The sequence below is a fragment of the Scyliorhinus canicula genome, chromosome 16 (genome assembly GCF_902713615.1).
Source record: "Scyliorhinus canicula chromosome 16, sScyCan1.1, whole genome shotgun sequence".
Taxonomy (NCBI): Eukaryota; Metazoa; Chordata; class Chondrichthyes; order Carcharhiniformes; family Scyliorhinidae; genus Scyliorhinus; species Scyliorhinus canicula.
This window is the reverse complement of record NC_052161.1, coordinates 53014641-53032763: the sequence shown is the minus strand read 5'-3', so window position 1 is coordinate 53032763 and position 18123 is coordinate 53014641. Positions and strand designations below refer to the sequence as shown.

General features: G+C 47.9%; 1 protein-coding gene across 9 annotated transcripts in view; it reads left to right on the top strand.

The window, feature by feature from the left end:
- The window catches only part of LOC119951075 (coiled-coil and C2 domain-containing protein 2A-like), a 610180-nt gene that overhangs the window by 487406 nt on the left and 104651 nt on the right, over window positions 1–18123 (top strand). For 7 of the 9 annotated variants that reach the window (XM_038774113.1, XM_038774116.1, XM_038774118.1 and 4 more), the window contains one exon: window positions 9493–9542. The exons of the other annotated variants lie outside the window; for them this stretch is intronic. In XM_038774113.1, coding sequence (XP_038630041.1) covers window positions 9493–9504 — 12 coding nt within the window. In that variant the 3' untranslated portion in view covers window positions 9505–9542. Of the gene's footprint in view, window positions 1–9492; window positions 9543–18123 lie in introns of those variants that run through there. 9 annotated transcript variants of the gene reach the window in all.

Below are 18123 nucleotides of genomic sequence, written 5' to 3'. Positions count from 1 at the left end.
AGTAGTGCCATACAACACGATGTAGGGTATCCTCAGTGTGAAGACGGGACTTTATCTCTACAAGGACTGTGCGGTGGTCACTTTTACCGATACTGTCATGGACAGATGCATCTGCAGCAGGCAGATTGGTGAGGATGAGAGTATGTTTTCCCTTCTTGTTTGTTCCCTCAACACCTGCTGCAGTCCCAGTCGAGCAGCAATGTCCTTTAGGACCCGGCCAGCCCGGTCTGTGGAGGTACTACCAAGCTACTCTTGGTGATGGACATTGATGTCCCCACCCAAATCACATTCTGCGCCCCTGCCACCCTCAGTGCTTCCTCCAAGTGATGTTCAACATGGAAGAGCACTGATTCATCAGCTGATAGTGGCTGGTACGTGGTAATCAGCAGGAGGTTTCCTTGCCCATGTTTAACATGAAGCCATGAGACTTTATGGGTTCAGAATTGATGTTGAGGACTCCCAGAGCAACTCCCTCCTGATTGTATACCACTTTGCCGCCATTTCTACTGGGTCTGTCCTGCTAGTGAGACAGGACATACCCAGGAATGATGATAGTGGTGTCTGGGCCATTGTCTGTAAGGGATGATTCTGTGAGTATGACTATGTAAGGCCAGGTTAACCAATGAAGTTAAGGATAGTATTTTTTTTTAAAATATTTTTTATTCTCCTTTTTCACACTTTCTCCCACATTTACACCAACCAACAATAAACAATAATCAGTAACAAATATGTCAATCCCCATATCAATAACAACGATCTCATCCTCCATCCAAACGCCAAATATTAACCCGCATGTTTACATAAACAAATGACAAAAAGAAATCAGGGATCACCCATAGTCACCATTAACACATACCGCCCCCCTATCTCCAACCCTCCCACCCACCCGCCCCAACTAATGTTCAATGTTATCCATTTCTTGAAAGTGCATAATGAATAATGCCCATGCATTGTAGAACCCCTCCATCCTTCCCCTCAGTTCAAACTTAACCTTCTCAAGAGTCAAGAATTCCAACAGGTCCCCCCGTCACGCCAGGGCACAGGGTGGAGAGGTTGCTCTCCAACCTATCAGGATCCGCCTTCGGGCAATCAACGAGGCGAAGGCTACAACATCTTCCTCCGCACCCACTTCCAACCCCGGCTGGTCCGACACCCCAAATATGGCCTCCCGGGGACCCGGATCCGGTTTCACGTGCACTACTTTAGAAATTACCCTGAAAACTTCCTTCCAGTAATCCTCTAGCTTTGATCAGGACCAAAACATATAGAACATAGAACATTACAGCGCAGTACAGGCCCTTCGGCCCACGATGTTGCGCCGTCCTGTGAAACCCCTCTAAAGTCCCTCTACACTATTTCCTTATCGTCCATATGCCTATCCAATGACCATTTGAATGCGTTTAGTGTTGGCGAGTCCACTACTGTTGCAGGCAGGGCATTCCACGCCCTTACTACTCTCTGAGTAAAGAACCTACCTCTGACATCTGTCCTATATCTATCTCCCCTCAATTTAAAGCTATGTCCCCTCGTGCTGGACATCACCATCCGAGGAAAAAAGGCTCTCACTGTCCACCCTATCTAATCCTCTGATCATCTTGTATGCCTCAATTAAGTCACCTCTTAACCTTCTTCTCTCTAACGAAAACAGCCTCAAGTCCTTCAGCCTTTCCTCATATGATCTTCCCTCCATACCAGGCAACATTCTTGTAAATCTCCTCTGTACCCTTTCCAATGCTTCCACATCCTTCCTATAATGTGGCAACCAGAACTGCACACAATACTCCAAATGCGGCCGCACCAGAGTTTTGTACAACTGCAACATGACCTCATGGCTCCGAAACTCAATTCCTCTACCAATAAAAGCTAACACACTGTACGCCTTCTTAACAACCCTCTCAACCTGGGTGGCAACTTTCAGGGATCTATGGACATGGACACCGACATGGACATCTCTCTGCTCGTCCACACTACCAAGAATCTTACCATTAGCCCTGTACTCTGCCTTTCTGTTATTCCTTCCAAAATGAATCACCTCACACTTCTCTACATTAAACTCCATTTGTCACCTGTCAGCCCAGCTCTGCAGCTTATCTATGTTCCTCTGTAACTTGTAACATCCTTCAAGTTACATATGAACGTGATTAGCACCCCCCCCCCACCCCCCCCCCCCACCCCCACCCACCCGCAACCTCCGCAATGTTCATACGCATCTTCTACTCCTTCAAAGAATCAGCTCATCCTCGCCCTCATGAGGTGCGCTCTGTATACCACCTTCAGGTGTATCAGCCCCAACCTTACGCACGAGTTGGAGGTGTTCACTCTCCGGAGCACCTCACACCAGAAGCCCTCGTCCATATCCTCTCCCAACTCTTCCTTCCACTTTGCTTTGATCCCTTCCAGTGGTGCCTTCTCCTCTTCTAAAATAACTCCGTAAACCGCCGACACTACCCCCTCCACCAGTCCCCCTTGCGTCAGCACCTCCCCCAGCAATGTGGAGGCCGGCTCAACCAGGAAGCCCTGTATCTCCTTTCTGGCAAAATCTCGAACCTGCATGTATCTAAACATTTACCCCTGCTCCAGCCCATACTTCGCTTCCAGCTCCTTCAATCCTGCAAACCGACCCCTAGGAAACAAATCTTTTTGTGTCTTCATCCCTTTCTCATCCCAGTTCCGAAAATTTCCATCCCACTTCCCTGGCTCAAATCTGTGGTTCCTCCGAATCGGCATTTCCCTTGACCCTGCCCCCAACCCGAATGTTGGCGAAACTGCCTCCAAATTCTCAATGAAGCTATTTCCCCGAGGCCATCGGTAGCGGCGCCATTGCTAGTGCTTTCAATCTCTACCCCCTGCACAAACTCTCCTCCATTCTGACCCACTGGGAATCAACCCCTCTGACCCAGCACCGCACCTTCTCCACATTCCATTATTAATACATCAGGTTTGGAAGACCCAAACCCTCTGCCTGCCATTCCCTCTGTAGCAGCACCTTTCTAACTCTGGCCACCTTCCTTCCCCATATGAACAAAGTAATTTTTCCCTCAATCTCTCTGAAAAAAGCCTTTGGCAGGAAAATCGGCAGCCATTGGAAAATAAACAGAAATCGCGGCAACAAATACATTTTAACCGCCTGTACCCGACCCGCCAGTGACAGAGGGAGACCATCCCACCTTGCCAGATCGGCTTTCACTCTCCCCACCAAACTAGAAATGTTGTATCTGCAGACCCCCCCCCCCCCCCCCACTCCTGGGCAACCTGCACCCCCAGGTACCTAAAGTGAGTCCCTGCCCTACGGAATGGCAGCCCCCCCACCTCTGCCCCCACCCCTGGCCGAGACACCACAAAATACTCACTCTTGTCTAGATTTAGTTTGTACCCCAAGAAAGACCCAGACACCCGAAGCAGCCCCAATATTCCACCTATCTACACACTCAGTTTCGACACGGACAGCAGGTCATCGGCATATAAGGACACCCTATGCTCTATTCCCCCCCCCCCCCCCCCCCCCGCGCACTATTCCTTTCCATATCCCCAGTCCTCTTAATGCAATGGCCAACGGCTCCTTCGCGAGTGCAAACAGCAGGGGGAACATAGGACATCCCTGCCTAGTCCCACGGTGGAGAGAAATGTATCTCGAGCTGATGTTGTTTGTGCGGACACTCACCCTTGGCTCCTTATATAGTAGCTTTACTCAGTTCAAAAATCCTGGTCCAATCCCAAACCGCTCCAGAACTGCCATCAAGTACCCCCATTCTACCCAGTCAAACACCTTCTCAGCGTCCAATACCACAACCACCTCTGTTTCCTTCCCCTCCGCCGGTGCCATAACGGCGTTCAATACCCTTTTAATGTTTGAAAAGAGCTGGCTCCCTCTCACGAACCCAGTCTGATCTTCACCTATCACCTTCGGGAGGCACTCCACCAGCCTCTCTGCCAGTACCTTCGCCAATACTTTTGCATCCACATTCAGAAGTGATATGGGCCTATACGACCCACACTTCGTTGGGTGCTTATCTTTTTTTAGCAACAGGGAAATCGATGCCTGCCCCAAAGTTTGTGGCAACACCCCCTTCCCTATCACCTCATCAAACATCCCCACCATCAGGGGTGCCAGCTTATCGTTGAATTTTTTATAATATTCCACCGGAAACCCATTCGGCCCTGCCACCTTCCCCGACTGCACCCTCCCAATCGCATCTTTTATCTCCTGCTGCACTATCGCTCCTTCTAATGTAGCCCTTTCCCCCTCTTTTAACCTTGGGTACTCCAACCCATGTGGAAATTCCTGCATCTCCCGGTCTCCCCCAGGTGGCTCTGACCTGTACAACCTCTCATAAAATTCCTCAAAGGCCTTGTTAATCAGATCCAGAGCCACCACCAACTTCCCTGCCCTGTCCCTCACCTGAACAATTTCCCTTGCCACTGTTTCCCTCCGGAGCTGACCTGCTAACAGCCTTATCTTCATGCTCGTAAAATGCACCCCTTGCTCGTCTCAGTTGGCGCACAGCCTTCCTGGTGGACAGTCGGTCAAAGCTCGAGTGTAGTTAATTCCTCTTTTCCAACTTCGCTGCGTCCCCATCTTTTGCGTAACTCCTCTCTACCTCCAACATCTCATCTATTACCCTCTGCCCCTTCAATGTCTCCTCTTTGTCCACCCTGGCCTTAAACGAGATCACCTCACCCCTCACCACCACCTTTAGAGCCTCCCAGACAACTGCCTTTGACACCTCACCCGTACAATTGAAACCTACATATTCCTCAATTACCTTTTCAATTTTGTCGCAGAACCCTTGGTCCCCCAACAGTCCCACATCTAATTTCCACCCCGGCCTCTGCGCTACCCCCTTCTCCAGTACCATATCCACCCAATGCGGAGCGTGATCTGACACTGCAATTGCCGAGTATTCTGACCCCTTAACCCCAGCCACAAAGCCTTCCCCACCACAGAAAAGTCGATCTGCGTGTATACCTTATGGACTGCTGAGAAAAAATGAGTACTCCCGTTCCCTCGGGTGCAGAAACCTCCAAGGGTCCACCCCTCCCGTTTCCGCCATTAGCCCAGCCAACGCCTTCGCCCCCCCCCCCCCCCCCCCCCCCTTGATGGGACCACGAGCGCGGCCGTGACCTGTCCAACCTTGGCTCCTGCACCAAGTTCAGTCTCCCCCACTATCAGTTTGTGTATGTCCAAGTTGGGGATGGCCCCAAACACCTTCTTTGCAAATCCCACATCGTCCCAATTGGGATGATATACACTTAACACAGCGCCACTAACCTCCCCTCCAGCGCCCCTGTCACAATCACATATTTACCCGCTGATCTGCCACCATATTATCCATCTGGAAGCATACTCTTTTGCTGACCATTATCGCTACCCCTCGAGCCCTTACATCAAATCCAGAGTGAAACACCTGACTAACCCAGCCCTTTTTAAGTCTCACCTGGTCCTTCACCCTCAAATGAGTCTCCTGCAGCATTGCTACATCGGCTTTCAAACTTTTAAGATGTGCAAGCACCCGTGACCTCTTGACTGGACATCCCTCACGTTCCACGTGACTATCCTAACTGGAGGTCTCTCACTCCCCCCAACCTTCTTATCCACCGTCATCATACCGCTGGGCCCTGCCCCATGAGCGTGACCCGCCCCTATCCATTATTAACATCGAACCCTTTCCCCCCCTCCCAACCCCCCCCCCCCCCCCCCCCCCCCCCCCCCCCCTCTCCGTATTCCTCTCAAAAATACATCTCCCTGCATCGATCCCTTCCCCCCTCGCTCGCTGGTCGGCTCATCAAAACCTGCTAACCAGGCTCCAATGTCCACAGCCCTCCTCTCAACTCATCTCCGTTCACTAGCAACTTTAGTTAGCTAGCGCAAGTGGCTTCCCCTGCCAAGATATATCGTCCCCTCCTACCCAGTCGCAGAGAAAGAAAAAACAAAAACAACAATTCAACACATACAATTCACTAAAATAAGATATAACTGTTGCAACACAGACTGCCAATCAGCCCAACCAATAACTTGAAATCTGTAACAATGTGAAGTGAAGTAAATTACAATACACTTCAATAAAAAGAAAGTTATAGCATTTATACATTTTGCAGGTCCCCAATCACAGTCCACAGTCTCTCTTCCAGCTCCGCTCCTCACATCTGTCCCAAGCCTCCTGCCCTCATGAACGCCTCAGCCACCTCCGCTGTCTCGAAATAAAAGTCTTTGGCATTATACGTCACCCTCAGCTTCGCCGGGTATTCCATACCGAATGACTTATTGTACAGTGCCACCTTCACTCATCCGAATGCCGCTCGTCTTTTTGCTAACTCCACCGTCAAGTCCTGGTAGATCCGAACTCCAACACCATCCCACTGCACTTTGCGCTTCTGCTTCACCCAGTTTAACACCTTCTCCTTCATACAGTACTTATGGAAGCAGATAATTACTGCTCTTGGCGGCTCATTCACTTTGGGCTTCGGCCTTTGTGGTGATATGCATCACTGTACATACACAAGGGGTTAATGTAAATACAGGTAGACTAGATAGACACTCGAGGGAGCACCAGAGACATGACACACAGACATTCAACCAATAGGTCAGTAAGATAAGACATGACCAATGGGCATTCACGATACACACAGAGGTGACACTACCACAGGGGGGCATTACACCAACCCATACATGATCTTCCTCTTTCCAGTGGAGACACTCAGTGAGTACACAGGGTTGATTTGGAACACATCACACCCACCACGTGGATTGTAGCAGGCTTGTTCATCAGTCTGAGTAGCTATAGCAGGATTAACAGGAGAGTTGAATCCAAGTAGGAGAATCGTTAACAGTTTAATAAATGTGTTAAAGCTATCTCCAAGTATGAACCTTCCTTTGTCAGAGTGCACATCAAGGAAGCAGCTTATGCTACGCTACGCCAAGAGCATAACAAAACAGCCTTAATGACCGATGAGCTCGGTCTGGCTCATACCAGGAGGGGTTCTCACCCTCCCCCATCAACTCCACCAACCTCTTAGCGAAGTACTCTGTTGGCCTTGGGCCCTCTGTCCCTTCGGGCAAGCCCACAATTCTCAGATTGTGCCACCTCGAGCGATTCTCCAAGTCCTTGAGCTTTGCTCGCAGTCCTCTGTTGACCTCCACCACCATCCCCATCGAGGTGAACTGGTCGCTGTGCTGCGACATGGCCTCCTCCACTTCCTTCATCTTTTCGCCCTGCTCTCACACCTCGGCCGATGTCTTTGCCACAGCAACCCTCACCGGGGTGATTGCCTCTTCCACCAATGACTTCAATGCGACTGCCATCTCCTTCCTCAAAGCCTCCATGTGCCTCGCAAACTAGTTTTCCAGCTCCACAGCCATCACCTCGGTCATCTTCTCCACCATAAGCAGTTCGGCCCCAACATGCAGTCCGGCATCCGCCATCTTGTCAGCGCTTTTGCTGGTCCCCTCATTCAACAGCGAGTCATGATCTCATTGAATGCTGGAGCAGGTCAATGGGCTGAATGGCCTCCTTCTGCTCCTACATCTTATGGTCTATCGGATTCGGCCAACTCAGTCTGTGTTGGTGCTGCCAAGACACTGTCGATGATGGACATTGAAGTTTCCCTCCAAGAGTGCATTCTGTGCCCTTACCATTCTCAGTACTTCTTTTCAGTGACATTCACCTGATTCATCAGCTGAGTGCGATAGGAGTGGTTTCGGGGTTGGGCAGTGTTTGGTAATCAGCAGGAGCTTTCTGTGACCATATTTGATCTGATGCCATGAAATGACATTGAGTCCAGAGTCAATGTTGAGAGTTCCCAAGTTTACTCCCTCCTGACTGTACACCACTGTGCCACCACCTCTGCTGGGTCTGTCCTGCCAGTGGGACATACCAAGGGATGACAGGGTAGAGTTTGCCATTTCTGTTTTGGGTGCCTAGGTGTCTAGGTCAATGTTGGGTGGTCCATCTGGTTTGATTCCATGTTGACTTTCTAGCAGCTTGATACAACTGAATGGCTTGCTACACTGCTGTTGATCTGGAGTCACAGGTAAACCAGACCATTAGTGAACTAGATGGGTTTTTATGACAATCGACAATGTTTTCATGGTCATCATTAGACTTTTAATTCCAGATTTTTATTGATTGCATTCAAATTCCACCACCTGCCACGGTGGGATTCAAACATGTGACCCCAGAGCATTACCTTGGGTCTCTAGTTTACAAGTCCAGTGACAATACCACTATATCAAAATGAATTCGCTGAAAAATCGAAGATTGCAAACGTTCATCCACCTTGCTGCCCAGTGGGAATCACACTGACTTTCCCGCTCGCTGTTGCACTTATTCTCCAGACTGAAAAAATTCACCTATAGTTTTAGGCAGCACGGTAGCATAATAATAATAATAATTGCTTATTGTCACAATGGCTTCAATGAAGTTACAGTGAAAAGCCCCTAGTCACCACATCTCGGAGCCTGTTCAGGGAGACTGGTACAGGAATTGTACCCGCTCTGCTGGCTTTGGTCTGCATTACCAGCTAGCTGTTTAGCCCACTGTACTAAACCAGCCCCTATAGAGGTTAGCACTGTTGTTTTACAGCGCCAGGGACCCGGTTTGATTCCCAGCTTGGGTCACTGTCTGTGAGGATTCTGCATGTTCTCCCCGTGTCTGCGTGGGTTTCCTCCGGGTGCTCCGGTTTCCACCCACAAGTCCCATAAGACGTGCTTGTTTGGTGAATTGGACATTCCGAATTCTCCTTCAGTGCACCCCAACAGGCACCGGGTGTGGCGATTAGGGGCTTTTCACAGTAGCGTAATTGCAGTGTTAATGTAAGCCTACTTATTTTTTTATTTTTTAATAAATTTTTTCAATTCATTTTTTTTTCAATTAAGGGGCAATTTAGCATGGCCAATCCACCTAGCTTGCACATTTTTAGGTTGTGGGGGCGAAACCCACGCAAACACGGGGAGAATGATGTAAGCCTACTTATGACACTAATAAAGATTATTATTATTATTTTGTCAATTTTTACATTGTATATTTTTGGGTCAATATTTATAATGAAAATTGCCTGTGGAAATTTGTCACTGAAATTAAACCTTCACCAAAAGTGCCACTGTTTCATCTGAATTTTGCATCTCAGCTTAACTATAGAGCTTTAGCTTGTTAAAAGTGGTTAAAAATAGCCTAGAAATTCATTATGGTTTAAAGTGGTCGAAAGGTACAATCCCAATTGTAGTGATCTGCATATCTATTTGTATATACACAACGGGTTAATGTAATTAATGTAATCACTAGAGGGCAGCATGAGTGATGTATAAATAGACAGACTGAAGCCAGGATCAGCCTCTTCACAGGAACAGGGTCTAGTGACCACAAGCATACAAAGACAGCTCAGCACAGTGTAGATAATCATAAGTACTTCTGAGTTAATCTTTTTCATGTAACATCTAGTTTAAGCATTGGAGAGACAACAAACTCACAGTTAATTTGTCAACATTACTCAATAAAGTATTCGTTCTAATTGGAAAACAACGAGTGTTAATCAACATCGAGTTAAAGATCATTCTGGAAGGCGCAAGTGAGTAACTTATATTGCACAAAGCAATACAACATTTACTATCAGAAATAGTAATATAATATTGTACCAGGACGTGACTTCAAGAAAGCTTACTAGCCAGATTAGATAGAACTAGAAAGAAAGAAAAAAGCAAACAAAATTCGTACCGGATATTTGACTTTGGAAGGCTTTGCAGCATTCAGATCCCTCGAAGACCAATCGGCTTGATGGACCAAGTTCAAGCTCCACGTCTACTCCAAACAAACGGCAATCTTAAATCTAATTGGAAACTTTTTAAAAAGCAAGTCCATTTCTTTATGGAAGAACATGATTTGAACACCGCTTCTGAAGCTAGAAAAATAGCTCTGCTTTAATCCTTTACAGGGCAGCAGGCTGTAAAAATATACAACTCTTTCACTTGCTCTGAAAGAGAGGACAAAACCAAACTTACTGTAATGTTTAGAAAATTTGAAACCCATTGCAAAATGCAGAACAATGATATCTCCGAGAGAATTATTCAACAGCTTTGTCTCAGATTTAAAATCAATAGCACAAGTCTGAAACTTTGCTGCTTCAAGAGATTCAATGCTCAGAGACCAAATTGTAAATATGTGCTGAATGTTTAAGTGAATCATTATTAAAACAGAAAATATTAATGCTGGAAATTGGGATTCAAAAGTGTTTAACTCATAAAAAAAGTAAAGAACAATATAATGAGTTTTACTACCATGAAAACGGCACAAAGGTCCACCACGAGGTCGAGTCTGTTAAAATGATGTCTCAGCTTTCAAACCAGCTTCCTCATCGCGGCACCTCCGATTCAAACAAGTACGCATATGCTCAAGAAGCTGCGCATGCGCATTTGAAAAAAGGTCGCACACCGTCCAAAGACCGATTTGTGCATACGCAATCGATTATTACACATGACATCAGAAGACTCAGACCACACCCACTTAAAGGGAAACTGCCCGAACATCACAAAGGTACAACAACCAAATCTTTTACCTCAAAAGGCACAACGTTGCCTGAACTTCAACCAGCAGTTGAAAATAACTTTCACAACACCCTGGAACAAGCAGTTTGCAGCATCCAAAGTGAAGAGCACATTAACAAATCCAAAACTAAAGAAGATGATTTGTGAATTAAAACTAAAAAGCACAGAAACAAATCCAAAACTAGAGAAGATGATTTGTTAATTAAAAGTGAAGATCAGACTTCCAGTGGCAGCTATGGAGGAGTAAGTCGCACATTTGGTGGCTCTCGATCTGGTCGGATCTTTGGACCTTTTTCCCCGACTGTTTTCTACTTTTGAGTGGTGGATCTGAAGGCATAGGAACTCAGGCACTGACTCCAGACATAGGTGTATGGAATTAAGAAGCAGCAAGAATCGCAAACAGCTGAAGAAGTGGGCAAACAAGGGCAGTGTAGAAGCTGCTGTTGAGGACAACACAGCCGATGTCCGGACCCTGGTGCAGACAGCCCAGCCAACGACGGAGCATTTGCTGAAGGTCATTCAAGAGGGCTTTACCGCGTTGCAACGGGACAGTTTAGACCCGATTCAAAAATCTATTGAGCACCTGGAGCACAGGCTGGATGCCCAGGATCGGACGATCCAGAAGCTGCAAAAGGCGCTGGAGGAGTAGGAGTAGGAGGTGGAGGCGGAGATGGCGAGGCTGAAGGAGCAGCCAGAAAAGGCTCCTGGAAAGGGCGGAGGATGTGGAAAATAGGTCTCGTCGGCAGAATTTGTGAATCGCTGGCCTCCCGGAGGGGGCTGAGGGAGAGGATGCTGCAGCGTATGTGGCGGACATGTTCTAGAAGCTGTTGGGAGATGATGTCTTCCCTCGCCCGGTGGAGGTGGACAGGGCGTATAGAGTGCTGGCTAGGCAGCCGCGAATGGGACCCCCCCCCCCGAGCGATGATAGTCAGGTTCCTGGACAAGGAGCGGGTGCTGCAGTGGGCCAAGCACGCAAAGCTGCCATTGGAATAACAGTGTCTTGCGCATCTACCAGGACATGAGCGTGGAGGTGGCCAGAAGAAGGGCAGGCTACATGCAAGTCAAAGAGATTCTGTTTAAGAAGCGGGTGAAGTTTGGGCTGCTGTACCCGGCAGGGGCGGATCCACTGTGAAACTAATGAAGCTTAAGCCTCAGGGCCCCTAATCCTGGAGGGGCCCCAGAAGCGACTTAAGTCCACATTGCTTAAAAATTTTGGGTCTACTGTATGAGAAGGGGTTTTTAAAAAAAAAATAATATTAATAATATAGTATAATTCAATACAAAATAATAGTTAAAATAAAAATGAAAAGGTTATTAAAGTATCATGTAGGCTAGCCATAAACGAAAAAACGCTCAAATTAAGGATGTTTCATTCTAAATATATTTAATATAAAATAATTATAAATAATTAAAAACACTATTAACATTTATGACAGAAATATAAACAGTAGATGACGTGTTGTAACAAAAAAGGGAAGCCGTTGAAAAGGCAATTGCAATGCTAACGTGAATTTTTAACATGATAGCACTCTGAGAACGATCTAGACAAGGATTTTTTTCAATAAAGTGTTCATAAGGATACAATATTTTAATTACCCCGACTCAAAAATAAATGTTATATTTAGAAAAGTAAGGTAAGTAATAAAGGTGAAATAGTGTTAGATTAGCCTAAGCCTATTGTTTTTATGAAGAGGTGAACGGAAGGTAGGCTACGACCGCATAGCCTAGGCTAATACTATATTACAAGTATATTAGGTGTCTAAAATAAAATATTATATTGACTGAAGTCTTTTCTATGTTTTATTTCATCATTCTATGATGCACCATGCATGTATAACACTTACCTAATTTTCATCCCCCCATAACTTGAAAACTATAAGGCATAGGAAATTTTCATTCACACCAGTGACTTTGACATGTGAGATGAACCAGTACAGCAATTTTAATCAAAATCTGAGATGTAGTGGTTAAATTTTTTTAAACTTTGTGGTGATCTGTCGTGGAACAACCCTATTGAAGAAGATAACAGTGGTTACCCAGACCTCATTGCTGGTTGCGAATGGCCTCCATAGCAGTTCAAGCTTCAGGGCCCCAAAAATGTAGGTCCGCCACTGGTACCCGACGCGCCTGTGGGTCACGCACGAGGGACGGCACCATTTCTTTGAGGAACCCGACGATGCGATTGTAGCCATGCTGGCCACGCAAAATGGACACTGAGCCAAACTAAAATGGAGGACAGCAGGGAAAGCCTGTTTAGTGAGAACAGACAGCCTGCTCTCAACTAATTAGCATTTTGCAAGCAGCAAACCAGTTTTCTGGCCAGGTGCAGATCTCCAAGCCAAAGGTGTTAATGGCAAAGCGCTTAACATTCCGATGAGGCGGCCCAGATCCAGGCACACACAATGGCAACATTTCCATCTCAATATAGCACTTAATTGGTGGAGTAGACAGGATGGCACCAGAGTAACGAATATCGAAACCACCCCCCCCAACATCGAGGAAAGCCCCGCATTGGAGGATTTCGAAGGTAGCCGTTTGGAAACGTTCCAATCGGTACCGAAAGGTAGAGCCCGCCTAGAAGGGGGCAAGGACATTAGAGAGGGGTATAAAAGCAAATTCCCCACAGAGCCCGGTCTGTTAAACCCGTGCTCCGGCTCTGACTGACATCTTGCATCCTGACTCCAGCCGTTGAGCACCAGCCGCCGAAACCGTAAGTTCAACGCTCGCTACGCGATCCAAGCCCACTAGACTCCCAAGTACCAGAACGCTTGCTGAAGGCTGCAGACAAAACCAGGACGAAGGCCTCGTTCTCTGACCTTGCCTGTTCCTGTTAGATAAGTATTCTGTTCACTTAAGTTTAGTTATAGCTTAGTCTCTTAGTGTGCATGAGTATTTCTTATAACTGTATAATAAATATTGATCGTTTGAACTTTACTAATCGGTGTATCGTCTTTATTACTTTGAACTTGACCTTGGAATACTTGTGACGTTGCCTATACGGCAACTGGCGACTCCAGAGCTAAATAATTACATAGAACAGAGCCTAGTAGTGTTAAGCACACGTCGAACTCGGAGGCGTGTTAATACACTCCAATAAACGCGTTTTACGCCCATAGGAAAACGTGCAACATTTAGTGGCGACTCCGGTATTGACCCTGTTGTAAGTGGAAACACCACAGTGTCCAGGACCCTGAAATTTGAATTAGAACTCCAAATTGCAGAGAAAGAAAGAGATCACAAGTATTCAAGGTGTTCAAAATAATAAGCGAAATTCGGAAGTGTGTTTAGTGCATGCGTACTAACAGGGCTGTAAGGTAAAACTGAAAGCTTTTTGTTGCGACAAACTTTCGGTAGTTTTGTGATCGGAAAATAGCGTAAGCCGTACCCGTTTCTCGAAACACCACCCCAACAACCCCCTGTTCCAAATTATAAAAAGAGAGTCAGAGGAAATGGCCATGCAGGCAATGGAACGTCTGATGGATCCAGCAAAGTTTGTGGTCGCAGCGACCAGCAGCAGTAGCAGGGTAGGCCAGTGTCCCACGTGGGAGCTGGAACTCCGCAAATATCTGCAGGGAAAGGGATGGCCCCTTTGGAAAGAGTTTTGTGCAAATGAGGAGACAGGTCCCGGGAGTATAGGTCATACTTGGTGGGAGAACCTCTCTCAAATACACAAAAGGAATCTAGGTAAAGCACGCAAGCCGATGGCGATTGTGTCCTGTTTGGCACAGTTGCGAGGCGCAGAGGAGGTCATCAGGACGCTCCGGACAGATTTAGAGGAGAGGAATAGGATGAGTAAGGTCGATGTCAGGGACGTCGAGAAAGAAAACCTGGAATTAAAAGGGAAGTTGGCAGAGAAGGATAGAGAGGTGGATGATGCCAAGAGGGCTCACCAGTCTTGTCTAGCTCATCTGAACAGTTCCCAGACCCAGTATGAGAAAGCCTATCAGGACGTGCAACGTGCCGTTCTGATAAGACAGGAATCGGAAAAGCAGGTGGAGGCATTGCAGAGGCAATGTTCCGATCTCAAAGCAGCTTTGAGAGCACTCCATGCTGCAACGACCGAACAAAGACAAAGCACAGTTGACCACGCGAAATGCAGGAAACAGATTGCGGAATTGCAATCTCTGCTTTCGGTGCAGAATGGCTTCCAAAGCACCTTTGGAGCACAGTTAGATGGGGAAAATGCCCCAGATTGGCAGGAATTAAGCGAGACAGCGCAGCGTTATGTTCAGGGAACATGTGCGCCCGCAGCTCAGCAGAAACGACAGGCACCCCAACCCCCCACAGCTCAGACCATAACCGCACCCATGAATCCCGTAACCACGCAGAGAAAAGCCGAATCCGAAGGCGCCCCAGACATAACTTACACCACCCCTTTAACAGTAACCCAGCTAAGGGACGCTTGTGAAAAGATCACTCCGTTCCTCCCCACCGCAGACCCCCACCAGTTTTTCGCTAAAGTAAAGCAGCAGGCTACCATGTACGGCCTGGATGAGAGAGAGCAGGTTAAGCTCACCGTGCTGAGCTTAGACCAGAGCGTAGTAGCAGCCCTCCCCGACCCACAAAACGTGGCAGGAGGCAGCCTAGAGGAGATGCACACCGCCATTTTAGATGCCATCGGGTACAATAGAGGTGACCCCGTAGAAGGATTGAATAAGTGCAGGCAGAAGAGATCCGAACACCCCACAGCATTCGCAGGAAGGCTGTGGATTCATTTCAGCGCAGTTTTCGGACAGCTAGATAGAGCGCATTTAACCCGTGAAAACATGGTTAAGTGGACGCGCACAATTATCTCACACGCAACAGAAGCAGGACAGAGCGCTTGCAATAGCTATGACCCCTCAGAAGAGGCCCATAACGAAAAATGGGTCCTGAAAAGATTGTCCCGCGCTTGGGAGCAATCGCTTCAGGCAAAAGGAAAGGTTAGATCCCCAGAAGAGGCTCAGGCTGCTGCAGATATCCAAGCAGTCAGAGAGCACCAGAAGCCCGCATGGGTAAATGAAGGCAAGAGCAGCCCACAACAGAAAGGACAGGAATGCTATAACTGTGGACAGTTAGGGCATTGGGCAAAAGAGTGTAATGCACCCCAGCGATCTCAGAGAGGCCAGCAGACAGGCACTCTGAACCGCAACAAAGCAAAACCCATCCACAATGTAGTAGTACAGTCAGGACCCACCAATGTGGACGAGACGAACTGACGGTGTTCGGGCTCCCCCACTTGGGTCTGTGACACACTATGGGACTCATCAGGGAGGCCCGTAGTCACAGCGAAAGTCAAAGGGAAGCCCATAGAGTTACTGTGGGGCACAGGAGGATCCCGCACCACCATTAACTCCACAACCACGGCACACTCAGACACGTGGCCGACCACCTCCACCATCACACTTAGCGGGTTCACCGGACACTCGCAGCAGGGACATATCACAGCACCCGTAGCGATCCAGCTAGGGAACATTAGCACAAGGCACCCCGTAGTTCTAGTAAATCTTCCCCGGACAGCAGAACACATCCTGGGGATCGATTTTATGAACGCTCACAGCTTGTCGTTCGACCCAGTGAACCAGTGTGTCTGGCGAATGGCAAGATCAGACAGAGCCCCAGCCACCCTCACAGTAGGAGACTACGCTAATCGGATTAGCGCAGTGGGAGAGTACTCATTCGACCTGACTACACTCCACACCGACAGGCAAATTAAGGCCCTACTAAACAAACACAGGACAGCATTTGCAAGTCACCGTCATGACTGTGGCAGAATGACTGGACAAGTTCATGTTACCGGACAGGACCCCCGACCGCAAAAGCAATACAGATTTCCCCTCGAGGCAGAGGTGGAAATAGAAAAGGTTATAGGTAGCTTGTTGGACCAAGGTGTACTGAGAACGGTAGCCTCCACCAACAATGCCCCTATTTGGCCAGTGAGGAAGCCCGATGGATCATGGCGTCTGACCATCGATTATCGGGAACTCAACAAAGTAACCCCCGCAGTAGCCCCAACGGTAGCTACTAGTCCCGAGACCATGCTCAAGCAGGGTCTCAACGCCAAGTACTTCACGGTATTGGATATCAGTAACGGATTCTGGTCCATACCATTGGCAAAAGCGTGCCAATACAAATTCGCATTCACTTTTAAAACTCAGCAGTACACGTGGACATGCCTCCCACAAGGATTCCACAATTCACCCTCCATTTTCCACCGACAGCTGGCAAGTGGATTAGAAAAATTTTCCCGACCTGAATGTCTGGTACAGTATGTAGACAACCTACTACTGCAGACAGACACAAAGGCAGAGCACATTTCGCTTCTGGCCGAACTCCTGGAACTCTTAACTGAAATTGGCTGTAAAGTTAACCCGAAAAAGGCCCAAATATTGGAAAGTAAAGTGATGTATTTGGGATCAGTCATCACGCACGGCAAACGCGAGATCGAATTCAAAAGAATTGATTCGATTGTCAAATTGCCCCTTCCCCAGAATGTTTCAGCCCTCCGGTCGTTTTTAGGACTGGTTGGCTATTGTCGGAACCACATCGACGGATTCGCGACAAAAGCCGCCCCACTTTCAGACCTCCTTAAGAAAGGAGCTCCCTGGGAATGGCTTCCGCAGCATACAGGCGCTGTGGAAGAGTTAAAACGAGCCCTTAATGCAGCACCCGCGCTGCTAGTCCCCGACCAACTTTCCCCGTACGCAATCGAGGTAGCTAGCACAGATCTAACCCTCTCGGCCGTGTTGCTTCAGGAACGGCACGAGCAGCTAAGACCAGTGGCTTATGCCTCCCGACTGTTAGACCCGGTAGAACAAGGATTTTCAGCCTGTGAGAGGCACCTCCTTGCTGTCTTCTGGGCAGTACAGTATTTTTCATACATAACCGGACTAAACCCCATCACCATTCTAACCGAACACACACCCACACAGTTACTACTAGACGGTCGACTGAAGGACGGTTCAGTTAGCCAGATTAGGGCAGCTAGGTGGACCCTACTTTTACAAGGACGGGACATTACTGTAAAACGGACACGCACACACACATACTTAGCAGACAACCTCCAATACCCCGGACAGCCCCATGACTGTGAAATTGTAGCTCCCCTGCATAACACAGGACCCTTTTTAGCAAAAACACCCCCCAGGAAGATTGGGAACCCGAAACAAAGCCCCCAGCCCACAGACACGTGTGGACCCTTGAGGATTTATGTAGACGGTTCCTCCACAGTTTTAAATGGTGAGCGTATCACAGGATGCGGCATCTATGTAGAGGACGCGCAGGGGCGCGCTCTCGAAGAGATAGCTCTTAAGTTACCAGGTCACTTAGGCGCGCAGGCAGCAGAGCTAGCAGCCATAGCGTACATAGTGGACCACCCCGATTCTTTCCCCAGCCCAGCAGACATATATTCAGACAGCTTATATGTATGCAATAGCCTAACAGATTTTCTGCCCCTGTGGAGGACACGAGGTTTTGTCTCCGCAGACGGAAAACCCCTTCCATCAGCCCCCTTACTCCAGCATATCCTAGAGAAAGCGAAGGACAGGACCTTCGGCATTATAAAAGTTCGCAGCCACCATAGGTCATCACCCCCTGGGAATGTAAAAGCC